Consider the following 22507-nt stretch of genomic DNA (forward strand, 5'->3'; position numbering starts at 1 on the left):
GTTCTGATAATGATATCCAAGACAAACAGATGAATAACTCAATATCACGCCAACCGATTTCGATGATTATTGTTTTTAGTGTATATATTAATTTGTTTTGGAATATCTTTTTTTGTCTATTCGAAGTTGGTTTTTGTTAAAGCATGTCTATTTACAATTATTTTCATACATTTTATATGCACTCGCCGCACACGGTTGACGCCGGTGGCCGCCACACGCTACATATAAAATGTATGAAAATTACATGAAATATGCCGGTGACGGCGTTTTGTGATTGTGGCCGATGATCCGTGTGCGGCGACCCTAACGGGGCGACCGGAGGTGTTGAGCCTACCACCATGCACGCCGTGCTGACATCAAACACAAAGAGTGGGAATCGGGCTAGAGTTCAGAGAAATTGTTTATTGGGTAGCTACGGCATCGCGTTGGCTCAATGTAAAAATCAGGATCCCAGCCCAAAAACGTGAAGTTTTCAACATGCTTCAACACACCTCGAGGCATTTGTTTTTGCTTAGAATAAACAAGCTCACGGCCCAGTGGTTAAGTGTAATCAGAGCCCATAGATATCAAAAACGTAAATGCCGCCACCCATCTTGAGATACGAGTGTTAAATTCATTATTTCGTCGCTGCAAAAGTAAGTATAAAGTATAATTCTATCAACCCGTATGGGCTTATAGCACGGGCAAATCAACAAAATCAGTAAAATTGAGATGTGAAAATAGAAATCCAACTGATTAATATAGTTTTATATGTAATTGTTTTGCTTTGTGATTTCAAGAAAATTATATTTTCAGTGAACACATGGGTGGTTCTAGGAAATTGTATCCGATAGTTATTTCAAATCGTGCGAGAAATTACGAGAGATAAAAATAAAATATTGACAGCGTATCGTCGGAAAAGCAGGTACGTCTCGGAGCCGACATACAGTAAATATGCGCGCGCGCACGTCTGGAGCTGACGAGGGTTCTATTTCGAGACACAGTAGCTTCATCGAGCATTCGCACGATCGGGCAGTCGGCAATCCTTTGTGTTTATCAAAAACGTATTTCTCAGTACCTATTTTAAAAACGTGCATCTTCATTTTAATTCAGCGCTAATGTAAGTGCATTTTCTTTATAAAAGTCTTCCAAAATGGGAATCGCATTCAGTAGTACTCAATCGGGAAGACGCGACGCTGTAAGTGTTGCCAGTGAAAGTGAAACAATAAGTGACGCTAAACTCTTGAGAACGATGGAGGACAAAGAAACTGAGTTGCATGAAGAAGAGATCGAGGATGATGTCCGAGTAAAAGCTAGAGAAGATGAAATGAATGAATTCAAAAAACAGTTGAATATAAAAAGAGAGCAAAGAAAAGAAATATTATCACGACATAGAACTGAAAAAGAAAATTTAGAAAAATCTTTGCATGACGAAAGGGTGTATACAATTGAATTGTGTGAATGCAATAAGCAGTTGCGTGAACTACTTATTAGGAACAATATCGAGATACCTGAAAATCTTCGCCAACCCGATGATACTCACGACATCAGCCTCGCGGTTGTGCAACTAAAAGATGAATTCGAAAAATTGAAATCATTAAATAATAAACTGAGGCAAGACTTAGCAGATTCGAACAAGTCTCTTCAGGATGCCAATTCTGATATAGCAGATCTCCATGCACAAAACAGAGAATCGATGAAGCAAATAAGTGCGTTAAAAGAAGTGGTGACAGCCAGTAAAACAATGATTAATCTCCGCGAAGATCAGCTTAATGGAGTAAGTGTTGTTTAACAATAATACAATTATATTATATATACCATACAATTACATTATATATCAGGATTACTTATTAGTTACCGGATTATTTATCAATGTAAATTAAAATTAATATAATGCTTTTTTATACTTAATTGATTTTTGGAAATGTTTGAAATATTATAGTTTATAATTCTTCCTAAAACACATCCAATGTGTGATATCTTTCAAAATATTTTCAAAACAGGTTGTCTGTTTTGTTTCAGTAGTAATAATAATAATAATTATCTATATGTCCTAAGGCAACGACCTGTAAGTACATGTGCTTACCGGTCAGGGACCGCATTCGGCATGCGCTTAAAGCGCATCGTACAGTCTGGCACTAAACATCTTGAACTTAAGCCAAACAATGTTATACTTATACATATTCGTAATAATAACTATTCAAAAACAGCCCGCTGTGCTGGCCCGATTTTCGATAACAAACCCTACCAAGCTTACAATCACATATCGTCTTATTTATTTAGAGATGATAACTTAATAAATGAATACTGTAGTTATATAATTTGTTTTAAGACCAAGGAGGCTCAAACAAAATAACCCAGTGTAAAAATTGGACCCAACGTATTAACTACATTAAAAAAATTATATTTCAGCTGAAAAATAAATTACAAGAAATAGAAAAGACTCTAGCTGACAGAGAAACGAACCTACTATCTGCTGATCTTAGACAAGAATATGAGAAACAATTACAAAACATACGCACCTTACGCGGACTTTACGAAGAGAGGGCGAGGTTAGCTGAGCTTAAGCGACTGGGACTGGTACGAGATTTGGAAGAACAAAAACGGTTACACCAAACAGAAATGGACAAGTAACGAAATCTTACCAACAAACACCATAAATTGACCGAAACAAATACAGAATTATAAATTTTTTATTATTTTTTACGATTTTTCAGATCTAAGGAATTAAAACTAAGAATAGACGAACTAGAAACAAAAGTCGACACATTACATGATATTATTGAAAATAAAAATAACCAGATATCGTCATGCCAAGACGAGATGAATGAAATGAAAGCTGAAATGGCTGTTATACATAAGGTGAGTTTCTAAAAGAAAAATTACAATCGAAAATTCGAGATATTGTTCGGTGATAACACGATTTTCATCTTTGCAGCTTTTCTCACAAGTTTTATTAGGCTATAAATCCAAACAAGACTTAGACAAATTAGTTCATAGGCTTGAAGAAAATCATGGGCTGCTGACCCACATGGCTGAAAAAGAAAATGGATCAGAATTATCTACAGCTTTACCTAAACTTTTGTTAGAACTGGTTAGTCAAGTTGAGGATAACGAGGAAACTAATAATAATGAAGAAAATCTTGATGATGAATGCAAAAGTTCTCAAGAAAATAACAATATTACTGAAGAAGCAGGTTAGTTTAAAAAAAAACGTGTACTTAATATTCACAGAAAAAAAATTATTTATAGTTTTTACCATATTTTCAGAAAGCCATATTGGTCAAAACGCAACAGCTGAAGAAATCGTAGAAAATCTACCCAAAGTCTGGAAAGTCTTAATGGAACTTTTAAGTCATCAAACTATTGCTGAGCCTAATATTTCAGAAAAAGTGACCACATGCTATAAGTCGGTTGAAACAAAATCAGGACCTGTACTAGTGCCAAGCGTTAGTCAGACTTACATCAGATTAAAGGTAAAATTGTTAGTCACATCTGGAATTATACAATTAATGCAAATATTTTCTGAATCATGGTCGGTACTTGTCTGTAAATAAAAACGTTCGTGATCAGTTCTCGAAGCATAAAAATTCATAGTCACAGTGTAAATTGGAACCAAGCCAATGTTTTTGTGGAATTTGCATGCACAATAGCAATGTATCTCTAAAATCACTACTAGTCTTATGTAAAATAATTGGTCTCTTTTTCAGGATCTTATAATAGAAAAATTAGGCTTAGTTAAAGAAGTAAATCGAATGAAGCAATTAAACTCACATTTAGAGACTCGGTTGCAAGAACAAGAGAAAAGACTTTGTCTTGTTACAACTGAACTAAGTAAAACGTGGCATGTAGTAAGCAGATTGCGTAAACATCATCACCAATTACATACTCATGAAAAAATACTCAAATACGAGCTACAACAGAAACGAAAATTGTTAAATGAACTGAAAGAAGAATTGGAGTACTGCCGCGAGAAATGGGAACAAGCTCGTGAAAAAAATACTCAGTCTGAAAGAGATTGGAAAAAGCTGCGGGCTGAATTTTCTAGCCGGAAAACAAAAACAAACTCTCTTTCACTGAACAACTCTGCTGAGAGTGGTTATAGTGATGAACGACCTTCTGATGAGTCGTCGGAATCGAATGATGAAAGCGAATATGTGACCGAACCTCTAGTGCGATGTAAGAAAAAAATTAAGAAATCTTTTGAAAATATTTTAGATTCTAGTACAGATTTTAATCCAGCAGCAGAAAGAGAAGATCCAGTTAGTGATATGATCGATGTGGCTGATCTACCACTAGATAACCATGATGTTGATAATGATCAAGAAGATGTTTCTGAAATTAGTAAAAGTGAAATGGTGCTGAAAAGTGACAAAACATGCGATGAAACTGAAGACGAATTATGTGACATTGCCCATGATGACTCACCTATTGAAGAAACAGCAATTGAACCAGGCTGCAGTGAAAAAAGAGATAATGTTAATACAACGATAATTTCTATTGATCCAGCAGAAATTTTAAGAAACATTAGAAATCAAAACGAAAGACTCGCTCGAAAAGATGAAAAATTGGAACAGTTAGAAAAATCTAGCATTTCTTTATTAAAAAAGACCCAAGCTACAATAAAACTAGGCGATGAAATAAATAGCACATTGGACCACCTTCTTAATCGACCAACGTCTAGCGGAAGCCCGATCGGTCATAGTTCAATTGAAAAATCTCTTCCGATATCTATCGAATTAGATAACGAAATCTCAAAGGAAGAATATGGTTCGGATTGTTCAACTTTAGAGAGTAAACGATTCGTTACATCCGAAAGTCTAGTTAGGAATGATGATGATTATAGTGCTGTTGATAATTTGCAGGCCAGTGATAGTATTCAATCCGAAACTGATTTGAAAACTATTTTAGAAAATGTTACAAAACAAAATGAAAGATTGTCAAAAAAAAACGAACGTCTAAAGCAACTCGAATCGGGATGCGCTAAAGTTATAGAAGACTTGTCTAATACTATGACAGTTGGTGAAAATATCAGTAAAAATTTAGATTCTCTTCTTATAGAACACAAAGGTCAAGATGAAACCGCTGAAGACGAAGCAAAAGATACTACCGATTGTCAAATATCTGAGCCTTCCACATCAACTGAAATTGATCATGAAGCTCGTTTTGCTGCCCGTGATCTCCGTTTAAAGAGATTAGAAGAACAAACAAAATCTCTTGTAACTAAAGTCAACAAGACAACGTCAAAAGGTGTTAAAATACATTATAAATTGCAAGAGTTACATAACATTTACGGGTCAGATAATTCCAGAGCCGGTACACCTTCAGAAGAAAATGACGACAAAAGTACTGAAGATGACGCTAGTATTGAAACAGAATGATCGAAAGTGGCTGAAATATTGTATATAATCTGATAAATTTATAATTTATGTAACTATTATGTTGTAAATGAAATAAAAAACGTAAAAGTATTTTCTATTTTTATAAGTATTTATTTACAAGAATCGTTTATTTCGATGTCTTAAAGTATATAAACGACATTTACTTACGTAATCTATTCTTAATTAAGTATTACAGATTTGTCTCCAGCCCCAACTATATCTTAAGTAGATACAGATTTGTAAAATTTAGCCTCGGTAAGATCATATTATAAAGTGTAAATAATTTACGTTAAATTAAAGCTGAATACAGATTGGTGATGATTTCACAGTTTGTAATGAAATCTTGTTTATTTGTATCGTTCGTTGAATGACTTGTTCTCCAGGCCAATCATAGTCTTAGGATCGACAGGTTTAATACTATCGTCCAATACTGCGACAACAACTTGTGGTCTGTCCAAGTTCTTGCCGGGCGCGACCCGGTACAGTCGCCAAGCCCAGATAGATAATAACAGCATCTCAAGCAACATGACGCCGTTTTGTATCACTGAAAAAAATATTCGATTAATAAAACCCACTTATGTGATATAGTCGATCCGAAAGACACACTTTAGTTATAATATGATTACTAAGAATAACTTTTTTATTTATTTATTGCCTAGGCAGACGAGCACGCGGCCCACCTGATGATAAGTGGTTACCGTCGCTCGTGGACGTCAGCAATGCCAGGGGCACACCCAAGTCGCTGCTTGCCTGCTACTTAAAAATACTACCATAAAAAATGTGCTGATCATCATTTTTCAACATAATTCCTGTTGACAACAGGATTTATGTATTATTCGTATGTGGCAAAACAAAATGATTAATTTAATTTTAAGTAAATAGCTGAATCCTACTTTGAAGATTTAATAGTATATGCTACTATTAACCTATCCTCAGCTGCATTTAGCTACTGCTGCTATTGAGACTTCTACCTCATGCTTATGTAGTGCTGACAGAATACACTCTTCAACTATTTTAATGACAAAACAAAATGATTAATTTATTTTTAAGTAAAGAGTAAGTAAGCACTTAATTTCAGCTGAAGAGTGAATTATGCTAGCTATAAACTAGGATTCTGTCAACGATGTAGGTACAACTAGATATTTTATGTAAGATATTGGTGACTCACTGTTGATGAACACCGAAGGATTTATGCTTGACACGCATGGAATCTCAATAAGTTCTGGTAAGAACTTCGCAAAGCCACTTTGCACTTTCACGATTATGAGTGCCAGCTGGATTGCCAAGAACCTGGGCCTGACTCTATGGCCTGCCGTTTCCGCCATGCGGACGCACATTATAACTCCCCACACGCCGGTCAGAATAGATGCAGCGATAAATGGTTGAAAGTATGTGAAGCTTTGATGGTATATCATCTAAAATAAAGATAAATTATTGTAAGAGGCAAGTAGATCTTTTGATGACTCTTTTGTATATGATCCAATAACAATCACTTATTTCATATCTTTTAAGTAAGTAAACTTGGCTTCTAAATTTATTTTATGCCTACTGTTAAAACCATAGAGTTAGGTGCTCCCACGCTTAACGGAAAAACAGTCTTAAAAAAAATATTAAAGATTTTCTCCGGATGTTACTACGGCCAATAAATAAATTAGTGTCGTGAGTATAATTACCATATCTTCGGCCAATAGAGCGAGTAATACGACATAAATGAGGGCTTGAATAATAGGCATTTGTATAACCAGGCATTTCATGAATACCAGGCTTCGTCTGGAAAAAAAAACACGACGATTTAATAAAGATCCTCAAAATTATTATTTTATTGGTTTGTTGACACAAAGCTTTGAGATCGCTGATGTACGAATATATCAGATAACTTTCGCAAAAATTACATTCTAATAGATCCGTGTGTGGCTTTCGTAATTTTTCTTTGGGTCAAGCTTAATCTTGGTCCCACGGATACTTCGTTAGATATGTATAATACATTAGAATTTATTAGGCTTTAATTCAGAAAACTTCTTTTTTTTATGATTGAAGTATTGGTGGCCCGTAGGCCTTTCCAGTTTCACCAGGAAAGGTGGGGGAGGAAAGGCTCAGCCAGGAGGAGTGGGATTTGCTAACAGCTGCCCGAGCGCCACCGAAGGAGACCTAACAACTCAAGAGCAACTGCTTCGCGAATGAATCTACTACCGGATCGGAAGCGCGACCCGCTGAGAAACTCAGCGGACTGATGCATGGGTTAGGCGTAGAACACTATTATCCCATCATAACCTTCCAACCACTTTCAAATCGGAACGCCATTGCACCATTGCTATTAGGTAACTCGTGTGAGTTTACAAACCACGGTCAGTTTACAACGGTTTTACGGGTTTTACAACCCACAATCTACCTTAATTTTATATGATTTTAAATTTACTCTCATATCAAAACCTATGTCGTACTTTTGTCAGTTCAGAAAAAACAAAACAATAATGAAAAAGGAAAACAATACAAAATACCCAAATCGAATTCAGTAATGAAACAACTTGAATATTGAAAACAACATTGAAAACGAACAACAATACTAAATTAATACAGTAAGTAAATGCTATTAACATGAAATTCAGGTTCAATATGGTAAATTAATAGCACACTATAATTAAATACGTTTTCAAAATTCATTAGTCATTCGCATCGTCACACCTTCAGCAATAATTGTTGATCAAAAAGTCAAACAATAATTTATATAAACTACATTAATAAATAAAAAAGCTACAAATATGAAATAAATCGATTCATATCTTTTAAGGTACGTTGACAAAAAAAAAAAAACGTATGTTGAAAATTGCAATATCCAAATATTGGACCTTTGTGATGAAGTTTAATATAATTACATTTGTATAAGTAGTGATAATACATATAATTATCTAGAGCATTGCACAATAAAACGATTAAAAACCAAATAAACATAATATCTACGAGTTAATTTACGTGCATTATCTCTCCCAAGCCCTCGAGCTTACTAGAACAGGTAGCAAAAAAAATCTCTTGATACGAATACACCGGGAGTTCTATCCTTTAGGTAACGACGACTTTTTTATGGATTACATTGATCACCTCATTTCAATTAAGAACTCTTATCTGCTTACGAATACCGGCCGCCTAGGGCACATCAAATCTAACTTAATATAAATAAATATCAATTAGTCAAATTCACACATTAAACGAGTACATCGGTGTTGGTCTATCTGTATAATGCACGGAATAAATAAATAAAATTATTTACCTAGTTACCTTATTTATCTATTCCGTGGTATAATGGATATTCGCACGTTGTCTAAAACAAAAAGGTCACACATCACACTCATAACTTTTTTTAAAGAAATTTAACCTTAATCAACAATGTAAAATATTTACTTACTTTTGAAGTTTAGGTCTTGGTATCAGACAGCAAGGCCAGCAACAACACGGCAAAACTCTGGTCTCGAGTCTGGCATCAGAGCTTCGCCTGTAATATCATATTTTGCTGCTAATATAGTTTACATACTAGTGGAATTTACTAGAATATAAGAATCAGCCTGAAAATTCTGACATATTATATAAGTGAATGAAACAACTGAACATCCGTTGGCCAGCCTGACAAGCAAAGCGATAAATACCTTGTAAATGTTATACTTTTATTATGGTTACCCATTCATAAAAACAGCAAGCACAATGCAGTGAATTATAGTCAGAATTAGCTTAAGTTGATATATTTAATACTTAAATTATTATTTTATGTAAACAGTAGAACATATATTTTTGTTAATATTTAAAAACAATATATTATTATAATTTTCTTTCATCAAAATGTCCTAACCATTTGCGAAATACTTTTGAAATTTAAGTACCTGATAAGCTGGTCGGGCCCTCCACATTCCGTGATTATCATGCTGTAGAGGTGGCACATGGCTATCATCACGGCCTCTTGAGCTATAGCTTCGGCCAAAATCCGGCCCCTAGGGAGGACTATAGCTAAGAATGCCGACGATGCCACAATCTGAAAGAACACAAACTTTGTGTCAATTTTCATTCTGCGAACGTTCTTTAAACCTTTTTAACTATTATGAAGTCGTCGTGGCCTAAAGGATAAGACGTCCGTCCGGAGCATTCGTGAAATACGTACTTAACAATTGTTCACGATTGACTTCCACGGTGAAGGAATAACATCGTGTAATAAAAATCAAACCCGCAAAATTATAATTTGCGTAGTTACTGGTGGTAGGACCTCTTGTGAGTCCGCACGGGTAGGTACCATCGCCCCGCCTATTTCTGCCGTGAAGCAGTAATGCGTTTCGGTTTGAAGGGTGGGGCAGCCGTTGTAACTATACTGAGACCTTAGAACTTATATCTCAAGGTGGGTGGCGCATTTACGTTGTAGATGTCTATGGGCTCCAGTAACCACTTAATATCAGGTGGGCTGTGAGCTCGTCCACCCATCTAGGCAAAAAAAAAAAAAAAAATCGACTACCGTTAAATATGTATATTTACAATATTATGTCTAGTACTACATACAAGACTTGTCCTGAAGTGTACATATAACTGCAAATGTACACACAACTCGAACATGACAATTCACTAGGACGATTGTATGTTTGTTGCCTGTCGTGCGACTTACAAAATTGGCAACAAATTACTACCTATCATATTTTCTTAGTTTGAGTTTTTTATGGGTTAATAAGAAGGAAAGTAAGAGAAGTTTGGTCTTCTTCGACAGTAACAATATAAATCTTCAATATTTACTTAATTAATTATAACGTCGACGTCTCCTCAGAATTCCGTGGACCGCGCACCGTACCAATTTTTCTAATGAAATACGTACTTAACAAATGTTCACGATTGACTTCCACGGTGAAGGAATAACATCGTGTAATAAAATCAAACCCGCAAAATTATAATTTGCGTAATCACTGGTGGTAGGACCTCTTGGGAGTCCGCACGGGTAGGTACCACCACCCCGCCTATTTCCGCTGTGAAGCAGTAATGCGTTTCGGTTCGAGGGGTGGGGTAGCCGTTGTAACTATACTGAGACCTTAGAACTTATATCTCATGATGGGTGGCGCATTTACGTTGTAGATGTCTATGGGCTCCAGTAACCACATAACACCAGGTGGGCTGTGAGCTCGTCCACCCATCTAAGCAATAATTTTTTTTAAAAAAAAACCAACATTTCTATCCTGAAAGAGCTCAACATCAAGGAGAGACTATCGTCAACAGTCCAATTACGAATCCTCAAGTTCTTCAGGCACATTATTCGTAATAAGGACTCCATTGAGCGGTTGGTGGTGCAAGGGAAAGTCGAGGGCAAAAGATCTCGCGGACGATCTCCAACACGATGGACCGACCTCATAAAATCTGTGACTCACTCCAACATAAATGTTTGCTCTCACTCTGCGAAACATCGTGGCACATGGCGTCGCATCGCGAGAGCATCGATATCGCAGGATCCGACTGATGCATGACCACGACCACTCTGTCAAGAGTGTACGAATAGGAAGATGAATTATAACGTAGGAACTTTGTCACATAAATCGTAAAGTAATATCGTAATCTAAACTTAGCCAAGAATGTGTTCTTGACCGAATTGAAATCAAACACCGTGGGATTTATTTGTATTGAACGTTAATGAATGAAGTTAATTGCGCTTTTTCTCCGTGGTTTGCAAACAAGTAGGCAAGGGCGGATCCAGCTTTGGCGCCAGGAGGGGGTCACATAGTCGTGGGCAAGTTAAGAACTTATAATTTAATTTTGATAACAATAGATAATAAGTAAATCAAGATGTTCTTCAATTAGTCCAAGTTAGTTCAAGTCCTGGAACTAGCTCAGGGGGGGTCATGACCCCCATGACCCCCCCTGGATCCGCCGTTGCAAGTAGGCATGTTTAAAGTTTCTATAATGTTTTGGTACACCTGTATTTGAAATGGCACTTGATTCAGTGTGTGTATCTATCTATGTTTGATTAACTTGACATGATTTATCAACTTGAAGATAACGAGACGGAAATGGTGCCGACTTTTCAATGGAAAATGTCCATTGGCATTAATAATTAATATTCAATCTTCGGTCAATTTAAACCTTAGTGCAACTGTAATTCATAGTGCACATGTAATATGGCCGTAATTTAATACTATAATTCCATTCCTAAAGATGAAATAGTATTTATATAGTATTTAGATAAAACTATGATTTACATACACTGTACGCATGAGTTACTTTAGAATCTTTATTGCGCTCTTTAATGTTGACGTCATAGTACAAAAGAGAGCGCTTTTTGTGTGGCAGCACTTTTCAATCAACATGCGAATTAATGGAATAAACATACTATTGAAAGAGAGGTACTATTACAATCTATATATATATAAATGAATTTCTGTTTGTTAGTCTCGCTAAAACTCGAGAACGGCTTGACCGATTTGGCTAATTTTGGTCTTGAATTATTCGTGGAAATCCAGAGAAGGTTTAAAAGGTGAAAAAATATGAAAATGTTCCCCTTCCTTTTGTTTTTTTTAAGTTTATTTTTTATACAAATTTTAAGTCTTTTATTTATAGATTGAGGCACTACGAAGTCTGCCGGGTTAGCTAGTATACTAATAGAATATTTTGGCGATTTTTTGTATTTACGATTATCGAGAAAGTATTCTATAAAAGTATACATATAGGTATACCGTTATGCACGTAATGAATTTACGTCTTTAAAACTATATAAATTACCAAAACTCCGTGTGCTCATTAAATCAAGTTACAATTTGTGATTTTTTATTTCTAAATATGTAAATGTGAGGCGCCGTGGCTTAGTCGTCCGTCATAATAACCGCCGTTGCAAAACGTTGTGTGACTTCTGTGCCTGTGCTCTCTTACGCAATGCGGCGTTGTAGTGTTGTGTAAAATACAAATGAATTATATAATATTGTCGATAATTTAACTTCACAAAGCATATTCAAAAATAACAAACAAACATTATATAGATTTATATGTTATATATTATGTTTATATATTCTAGTTGACTTTTTCTAAGGAGGAGTAATTTGACGCGCAATATTATTCTAAGCCGCATGAATTGGTTCTAAGTTAAATTATTAGAAAGTATTAAAGTTGACGATCGACATTCCGATATTTCGTTCCAATAGTAACTTGTAGCTTCATCGTTACTAGTAATTTACATTAGATCATTTTTATCATTTTTATTCTATTAAAACAGCATTTATTTATCAATGAGGTTTGATGATTATAATGACAAGTCTCTATCCAGCTATTAATAAGAAAATGCGGGTCTGCAACTTTTTTTCCTTGCCTAATCGCTGGTAGCCTAGGGGGCTATACCAGCTATGCCCGGACACGTAGGTAGTACACAGGTTCAGGCTCGCGCAGACCCCCGGCAACGCCTGTGTGCGAAACCCATGAAGCACCCCCTATTTTTACGAATCTTCATGTTTCAATGTATTTTTTTTATTATTTGTTAATTTTGACTTATTGTTTTGACGTAAATTTTAGGAAACTTGTACTTATATGTTTTGTTATTTACAAGGCATATGTTACACATAATGTAACTCTTAACATAATATACTCCATTACAAAGAATATTTTGTTGTGTAAGTGTAACATAAATCATTTCGGTGGTGTCGCCCTTACTGACTTAGCGCCTGTGTACACCGCACACTCTGCACACGGGGACGGCGCGGCCCTCCACGGGTTCAACCTGAGAGAATTTTCTAGCAATAGCCCTAGCAAAAGCAGTGCTTCGCATAATCTACCACCGGATGGATCCGGATCGCGATCCATTGAGAAGATCTGGCGAGAAACTCAATGAGGCTATGCAACCTCATCGTTTTCTAACTACTATAATTGCCTCCCTTTAATCAGTCCTTAGTAGCAGTATCTACAACCATTTTCCTAACGTCTACCTAATTCTACTCCTAAGCAGTTTTCGCTGGTTACGTTAAAAGTAAGGTATGTTAAAAGGTTACACGAGCATGCTGCTTTTCTGTACACAATTTTTGAGAAATGTCATATAGTTAATTTGAGAGTTTGGCTCTACCGGCAAGTCCTTTGAGAATTCAACGCCAATAAGATTTTATTACATTTGTTTATTATTTAATTAAATTAAAAAAAGAAACTAAATAAGTGTTTTGTCAATAAATGTTAACTGTCAAATTTCAAATGATTCTGACAAAGGGCAGGCCCCGCCTTTTTAAAAGTAATTGAACAAAAATATTAAAAAGGACGACGAAATCCTGATAAAATTATAAGGGATCAATTTTCGCCATTTTGCTACGAACCCTTCAAACAAACTTAACACGTGCCTGCATTTAATGATGATTGATATTACGAAAACAATTTCATTTCAAATTCATTCAAGATTCATAGCTGTGTATAAAGTTAATTCGAGTTCAAAAGATAGTTATTTATATACAGGAAACTTTGTAATATTTTACATTTTATAATTATAATTCAATATTCAAATTAGCCTCGCAAATAGCAATGTCATACTTTCACTTCAATTTTGTAATAACGTTTATTAATTGGCTAATGAAATTCTTAGATATTTCTTAAGTTTATAATTTTATGAACCGTGAATATAAATGTCCATTGTATCAAGTTGTTCTTTTGTCTTAGAGCATTGATTGAAATAGGTTAGACATATTATGTAGTCTTTGTTTTAAGAAGAAATTCTAGGTGTATTTTCGCTTGAATTTAATTCTTATATTGCTTAATTCATTTGTTTTTTAAATTACCGACGCTTGAAATTATACAATGGTATTCGTTGTTGCGATTATAAAATAATGTTATCAAATATCAAGCCACCGCTAAATTAAGGTAATATTCGAAGAATTACATTTCATTGATATAGAAGTATACCAGGTACTATAGCCGACTCTCGAAATCTTCTGGACATCTCTCGTGCCGCTCAATAAAATACTGTCAGAAATATCTCCAAATTATTGAAATGGTACTTACGGGGTAGACAGCCAAAACCACAGTGACGTTTATTGAACTCTGTCTCCAGTGCTGCAACGCTGCACGTATGGTTACAGCAAACAAAATGCATGTGGCCATCAACACCGCCAGTCCACATATCCATAACACCCAGATGTATGGGCTTAGTGCTGAAAAACAAATATTTATTGTTTTTAGCAGACTTGTAAAAAATGTAACTACATATATTTTAGTAAATTTATGTTTGATGCTGTGGCCACACTAAAATAAATTCGAATTTTTCGGTTTCTATATTCGATCCGATTGATACATAGAAAGGCGCAAATTGAAACAATCGATTTCGGCGTAATATATTTTTTTTACAAAAAAAAACCATGACTCATACAAATTGTTAGTAAGACTTACACCTATGTTAGTAGTTATATTTACATCACAATGAATTACTGTCGTAACATCCCATGGGAGATGGCACCACAGCGACCCATGTATACAGTCCAGCCTGCTTGCGATCATGCTCAGGATAAATAAATAAATAAATAAATGGCGCCACTCAATATACTCGTATTATCGCAATATTTAATTAAATTCTGTAATAGCAAACCAACCATCCAAAACAGAATGAATGAGTCATTTTCCACAAGATTAGGGAGGAAGTACCTACAAGCTCACGGATCACCCAACACCAATAAACGTATTCTGCGTTCATATTGAGGCTCCAGCAACAGCAATATGGCGGCACAAACAACATGGCGACGAATTCCATTAAAGTAATATACACTTTCATAGAGCGAACATAAAGTTGAGAAACTTGAATTAGAATTAATGATTAGAATTGGAGAATTATAAAGTAGAGTAAACAGTATAAAAGACAACGCTTTATCGGTTAGAAAAAGGACAAGGCTAAAACTCGTTTATCTCAAATTTGAAATTCCAATTTTAAACAAACACTAATTTATCAAGAGTTCACTTTGTTAGTTAAAACATGTAATTTACACGAAATGTAAATTTAAAAGACACATTCAAAAACATTGCTTATGTTTTGTTCACTTACTAGTTGCTTACTAGAGCTTGAAAATCCTTCCGCAATAGAAATGTAATAAGTGCATGCGTAGATTAATCAAACAATCATGTAACTCATCAAATATGTACGAGCGTGTAAAAGCATTTTTTCCTATCGATGGTAGAGATCTCATTGCCGGTTACTTAATACCGTGTTGGTATTGCGCTTTTTTTTTCTACCTATGCTGATAGCCTTGAGAGGCTATATCAGCTTCTCCTTGACGTGTAGGTGAGCTCACGGGACTCAAACCGGGTGTGTTACTAACACTGGCCCTAGCAAGAGCAGTGCTTCGCAGAATCTAACAGCGGATCGGAAACGCGACCCACTGAGAAGATCCGGCCAGAAACTCAGTGGGCTGTGTCTATGGTTTAAGATATTGTGCAGTTAGTAAGTAATCTACCATATTTTCTTCATAGTTTGAAGAGAAAAATATTATTATACAAAGTTTCAACATTTAACAAATAAAAAAGTTGGACCGGTGTTTTTTATCTGATGTGAATCACTGAGATGAAATTAGTATATACTAAGATCTTGATAAGATACGACCAAGACTTAAAATAGTGTGAAAGTAAAAGAAACATGAGATGTTTTGCTTCCTCGTCGCTTGAAGCTCAATCGAATTAAATATAGTAATTTTGTTCATTTTTATAGTACATATTCTTTTTTACAAATGCTTCATATTGGGAAATTTCCCCATAAAGTAAAGTCTGATAACTAACAGCATGACTCATTAACCACTTTCGATAATGTTCAGATTAAATAGATATTGGGTTTTTCATCGGACGTTTATGATTTGTATAGGTGTCTGCAGATTGTATATTGCAATAATATAATATATACATACATATCTATACTTGTACATTTATAGCTCAAATTTCTTTATACATACAACAGTGGCTACAAAAGTCGTCGTGGCCTAAAGGATAAGAGGTCCGGTGCATTAGTTTCGAACGATGCAGCGGTGTCCGAATCCCGCCGGCAGGTACCAATTTTTCTAATAAAATACGTACCTGCCTAACAAATGTTCACGATTGACTTCCACATTGAAGAAATAACATCGTGTAATAAAAATCAAACCCGCAAAATTATAATTTACGTATTTACTGGTTGTAAGACCTCTTGTGAGTCCTCAGAAATAGGCAGGGTAGGTACCACCACCCTGCCTATTTCTGCCGTCAAACAGTAATGCACATCGGTTTGAAGGGTGGGGCAGCCATTGTAACTATACAGAGATCTAAGAACTCATATTTCAAGGTAGGTGGCGGCATTTACGTTATAGCTGTCTATGAGCTCCGGTAACCACTTAACGCCAGGTGGGCTGTGAGCTCGTCTACCGATCTATGAAAAAAAAAATACTATGCATATGAAATATAAACTTAAAGAAACTTAATAAAAATATTTAACACAAAAATATACACACGATTTTACAAATTGATAAGATGTCAGTCTAAACAAAAGTAAACAATTTTCGTTGAAAGTTGTTCATGTGTATAATTTATTATACGATATGAGCTTCATTTCGTCAGGGGAGACCAAACCTTTCTAAAGGCCAATCATATCCAAAGATTATCATATGAATGCCATTATCCAATGAATTTCTCATCGGATCTTTTAATAGGGTCGAGATTCCGATCCGGTGGTAGATTCGGCAAAGCACTGCTCTTGCTTGAGCAAATGAACCCTCTCAGGCTGTGAGCCCTGTGAGCTCGCCACCGGTCAATGTGTAGCCAAAATGGCAATGCTAGGGTACTGGCAGATAGGTAGGCAAAAAAAGGATACCATATACAAAATATGTGTTGTGGGAAAAGTAGTAAGAGGGCACAGATGTCTTACTGAACACTGAAATCACTGAAAAACATTTAGCTGAACGTTATCTTTACTAAGGTAAGAAAAGATCAGGAATAAATTAATATTCAAGAGTGTGAGTGCTTATCATATTCTTTCTTTAGCTAACAAAATTGCATAAGTAAGCCATAAGTATTCATAAAAATAGTAATGGCGGAACAGGGCATAAAAATGTTCATTGCATAAGTTTGTAGGCAATTAAACATCAAGGCTCGAGATTTTAAGCATGATTCTAACAATACGTACAATCAAAGTAACCATGAATGTTATAAAACTAACTAAGATTATTGTTAATTTTAGCGGTAACAAAAATTCTTAGTTCACGCAGTAATGTTTTTTTTTTATTGCTTAGATAGGTGGACGAGCTCACAGCCCACTTAAGTGGTTACTGGAGCCCATAGACATCTACAACGTCACCCACCTTGAGATATAAGTTCTAAGGTCTCAGTATAGTTACAACGGCTGCCCCACCCTTCAAACCGAAACGCATTACTGCTTCACGGCAGAAATAGGCAAGGTGGTGGTACCCACCCGCGCGGACTCACAAGAGGTCCTACCTCCAGTAATTACGCAAATTATAATTTTGCGGGTTTATTTTTATTACACGATGTTATTCCTTCACCGTGGAAGTCAATCGCGAACATTTGTTGAGTACGTATTTCATTAGAAAAATTGGTACCAGCCTGAGATTCGAACACCGGTGCATTGCTCAACACGAATGCACCGGACGTCTTATCGCTTAGGCCACGACAACTTCCAATGTTTCCAGTTATTCGATCGAATGGTGTAGGTACCTACACTACGGAATATTTTAAGTATACATAGTATTACAAATACTATAAATAATGTCATCAATTTATCATATTGTTTACACTTTTCAAGGTATTGGAAAGTAACTCTTTCGTCCATTTTTTTCTTCTTCGGGTCTTTTTCCTATTTCTAATTGAGATCAACTCTCCTGTCGTCCAAAAGTATTTTTTCTCGGTTCTTTTAATTTCTCTGACGGCACTGTGAGTAAGTAAATAAATGTTCCTTGATTTTTATTTCAGAAAAAAGATGAAGGATCTGTTTCTGTACCCGATATAGATACCTACAGTTAGTACATATATAAATGACAATTCGTGGCCCTTTTTTTTATTAATTTGTGCGTGTTTTATGATTTCGTAAGTTGATGCACTTGAATTTTATTCAAATTCAGAACTCGATTCAACAAATGGATGTAAATCACACACATAACGAAAGCTCTAGAAAAGCATGACTAGCGTGAGTAGGAACTAGAATTAAATTTAACGTTGAAATCAACGAATAAACCAACAATTTATATATTTATATATTTTTATATTATATATTTATGGTATAGGTACTACGCCCATTTATTCAAAATACCCGCAATACATTATTACAGGAAGTAAAGTCTTAAATACTTATATATAACGTGTAGAACTTTAATTACCAATGAATCATAAATCGTGTTCATGCTTTATGTTACCAATAGGGTAAAATTTAATGTGTTTTCGTGCGTCAAGAAAATCAATTTTAAAATACGCACACGTGGTGCAAGATAATATTCAACTAAGGAAACAACTTTAATAATTATTCAGAAAATGTATATAATATAAACACACATTGTTTGTTAATTAATGGAACATTTTCCTAGTCATTTTATTTGTTGCTACCACGGTTCTTATTTCTGCCCCAAAACTATTTTGAATATGCGTTCCATTTTGAATGTCAGGAAAATTAACTAAGACCTCATTTTTTGGTGACTGTTGACCTCGCCCACTTTCGGGAGCTCGTCTGCCGTCTATTTAAAAAATAACCCAAACTCATTTTGCCTGAATCACATAGTTAAGCGGCTATTCTCCAGTTACTAAAGAAGATGTTTAAAAATCGTCTGTCTGTTAATCAGAGGAGAAAGATATGCCCCTCCGGGCAAATAGGACCACTACTACTAAAACTTCTTCAAGAAGCATTAGGTTCTACTATCATTAGCTACTTTTTTATTGTCTAATAATTCCTACTTTTCTAACGGCTCTACCTAGTGGCTACACAAAGTACCAGTAGACAAAGAGGGAGTCTTCTACTCCTTCGATAGATTTTTATTCATTTTGTTAATATTTATTTTGTCGACTACATTTTTAACGAATGACCCAACTTCCCAATTGAGTTTTTCAACGTGTGGCAACGAAGGCTAAGTAACTAACAAAGGTGAACAGGGTCGCTCCGACTCAAAGACATCAACAAAATATTTTAAATTTTATTTCTTTCGTAAGCTACTTTAAGCGATAATAAGTTGCTTTTTTTTAATTCCCCTTGTATACAGACGAGCACAGGGCCCACCTGATGGTGCCTGGTTAAAGTCGCCCATGGACTTCAGCAATGCCAGGGGCAGAGCCAAGCCGCTGCCTATCGCTTAATAGTCTCCACAAGCCTCGTTTGAAGAAGATGTCCTAGCGCTCGGGAAACACCGTGGAGGGGAGCTCGTTCCATAGCCGGATGGTACGTGACAAAAAAGACTACTGGAAACGCAATGTAGATGACCGCAGTGGCTCCAGGTAGTATGAATCAACTCTACTCCGGTGGCGGGCAGTGCGATGGTAAAAACGAGATGACGGTATCATCTCGAACAATTCCTCAGAACATTGCTGATGAAATAATCAAAGAAATTTGGTATCTGGTAGTTTCGCCTATACCTAAACTGCAATGACTTTTGTTTCTTATCCTTATCCCGCATGATGTGGGGTAGGTTGTAATATTCTCTTGTACTACTGAATAGGAATTTGGAATAGGTTTTACGACCAGCCTGACGTCAACCCTCTATTGCAACGTGCTATGGAATGAACTTTTTCTGGTTCTTCTTCGGTTGTTTTTTTACTTCATCCGTTTTTATTTTATGCATTTTTTTATTATAAACATTTACACTACAATTTGAATTTTCAAATATCACAAGGATAAAAATATTACATTTGATTCGTTTTTCTAAACCATAAGAACGTGTGAACAATAATAGGTAGAATAAGGGACATAGCATTAAGGCTCACTAATTAGACGTATAACGACGATTTTGCTTAAGATGGAGACATGAAATCAAAGTTTTTAACTACAATAGAATAACGGTTATACATTTTTAAAAAATAAAGCTTAATTGCTTAACCTCTGATATTGGCATGGTCATAAGTAAACCCATGCGGACTACATGGCTAACAACACTCAGCTAATTTTTAACTGATTGAAATTTAAAAAGATAGTTTGAAATTGAATTTTTAATGTCTAGATGATAAAATAAAAAAGGCCATAAAGTTAAGCAGTATAAAGTAATACATGTAACATGTAACGTGTTTGTTTTCTTAAAGACAATCAATATTAAATAGAAATAATTAATTAATCTAGAATTGTGGGAGTGGCTATTGCTGGCTTTAATTCAAGGCTTAATATTAAGACGATAAAATGAAACATTGATCATACCTATAAAATAAGATTCAAAATCAGGCTGATGGCTGTAGCTATAGCAGAGGGCTGTTCTGTTTATAGCATTATGAGCCACTGGAAAAGTCTTATCGCCACTTATGTGACGTGCAACCACTACTTTATTAAGACCACTAACTTCGCGTAACAAATCCATTTTAATTTATTTATTAAACACGATTCATTATATTATTATAACGCAAGTAGTTGGTGTGTTTATAACGGCAAGACGAGCGCGCGTTGTCTTGTCTCGATGAATATGAACTGGCGGAGTGGCGACCACAACTTGGTCGCTTCGTGCCCTCCTGAGACCAGCGCAGCGTTCACTTTCTTTCGACATTTCGGATGGCGGCGCAACTATACTAGTGTTGTACTGTTTGATTGTCGATGACCTTCATATCACAAATTCGAACTGTGTCAACTAGCCATCATAATCAGTCAGATTACCAAGAGTAAGGCCGAGAGATAAGCTAGTGCCAATCTATAGGTCTACTGCTGATAGCAACGTGATAATAATATATAGTTTGACAACAGATCCAAATAATATTCAGTATTTTATTTATTCGATACTCAAAAGGTATGATAATATATAGATCTAGAATATATTACAATCTAAAATGAGGTCTTTTCTCTTAACTATAAATACATGCACAATGCATACCTATTATGTTAGTTATAGTGCATAGTAGTAAGTATGTAATAATAAAATTTAGTATTAATAGTTTTTTTTAAACTCTAGGAACTGATATTATCAAGGCGGTATTTTTAAATTCTTTAGATATAGAGAATGGGCAATTCAAAAGATTCTAAAATTAATCGATTTACTTCCTTATATCATGTTATCATCAATTTTTTTTACTTTGTTTTTATTGTATAATGTCACGAGCTCATAGAAACTATAACGGCTCCAATTTTATAAAAATATCGACAAATAATTATCGACTTTGGTTTCCTTTCATTGAAAGTACCTATGAGGCAATAACTCAGCATTCAGTGTAACAGCTTACTGTTGAGTGCCCATTTTACTCTACCTAATGCTTCGGTAATAACAGGTTTGTTTCTACATAATAACATTATTACAAAATTGTATTTAAATTTTCTTCGTAAACACGCCCTTACATGGGTAGGTAATTTATTGGATTCAGTAATTAATGTAATATCAAATCCTTAAGAAATGGACATAGATAATTCTTGAAAATGTTAAGGCTATATAATTACTAAGGTTATATCATTACTTCGTAAAAACTAAGCATAATACCGTGTGTACTAGTCAAATGTTCAATAAATGCAGTGTTTTTAGAGATTATTTTCTTATTCACATATTATAATGATGTGGCTACCATTTTTAACTTAACCTTTGCAAGGACTCAACGTTTTACCCAAGTTTTTTCTTTTAAGTTCCCGTACAGAAATCAAGAAGTTACAAATGTTTGAAGTCTGACGTAGTTAGTTGTAATTATATTAAAAAAGATATAATAATAATAATAATTTATTTATTAACCTTGAAAACATTTACACATAACAGTTTGCTAAAAACTCTCCACTGCGGTCATCCACAGTGCGTTTCCAGAGGTCTTTTTTGCCACAGATCATCCGGCTATGGAATGAGCTCCCCTCCACGGTGTTTCCCGAGCGCTATGACATGTCCTTCTTCAAGCGAGGCTTGTGGAGTGTATTAAGCGGTAGGCCGCGGCTTGGCTCTGTCCCTGGCATTGCTGAAGTCCATGAGCGACGGTAACCACTCACCAACAGGTGGGCCGTACGCTCGTCTGCCTACAAGGACAATAAAAAAAAACTATTGATGTACTGGGTTCCGAAAACTATG

At 35.3% G+C, this 22507-nt stretch overlaps 2 protein-coding genes across 3 annotated transcripts; one reads left to right on the forward strand and one right to left on the reverse strand.

Annotated features, from left to right (window-relative positions):
* Nucleotides 1-904: 904 nt before the first annotated feature.
* Nucleotides 905-5450, forward strand: LOC114240938 (uncharacterized). Of its 2 annotated transcripts, none has more exons than XM_028171627.2 (6): nucleotides 905-1756; nucleotides 2392-2609; nucleotides 2697-2841; nucleotides 2918-3176; nucleotides 3250-3455; nucleotides 3690-5450. In XM_028171627.2, exons 1-6 carry the CDS (start codon nucleotides 1133-1135, stop codon nucleotides 5358-5360), a joined length of 3123 nt encoding a protein of 1040 aa, XP_028027428.2. In that variant the 5' UTR covers nucleotides 905-1132; the 3' UTR covers nucleotides 5361-5450. The 2 variants fall into 2 exon arrangements, with proteins under 2 accessions (XP_028027428.2, XP_089591056.1); XM_089734930.1 differs by having other exon boundaries at nucleotides 985-1756; nucleotides 3232-3455.
* LOC114240939 (organic solute transporter alpha-like protein) lies at nucleotides 5451-20989 on the reverse strand. The gene is made up of 7 exons (XM_028171628.2): nucleotides 20683-20989; nucleotides 14334-14482; nucleotides 9230-9378; nucleotides 8761-8847; nucleotides 7034-7130; nucleotides 6529-6775; nucleotides 5451-5904 (listed from the first exon to the last, which is right to left on the reverse strand). The coding sequence occupies exons 1-7, from the start codon at nucleotides 20837-20839 to the stop codon at nucleotides 5708-5710; spliced, it is 1083 nt and encodes a 360-aa protein (XP_028027429.2). The 5' UTR covers nucleotides 20840-20989; the 3' UTR covers nucleotides 5451-5707.
* Between the last annotated feature and the right edge of the window lie 1518 nt (nucleotides 20990-22507).

This window comes from Bombyx mandarina, chromosome 18 (assembly GCF_030267445.1).
Source record: "Bombyx mandarina strain Sakado chromosome 18, ASM3026744v2".
NCBI lineage: Eukaryota > Metazoa > Arthropoda > Insecta > Lepidoptera > Bombycidae > Bombyx > Bombyx mandarina.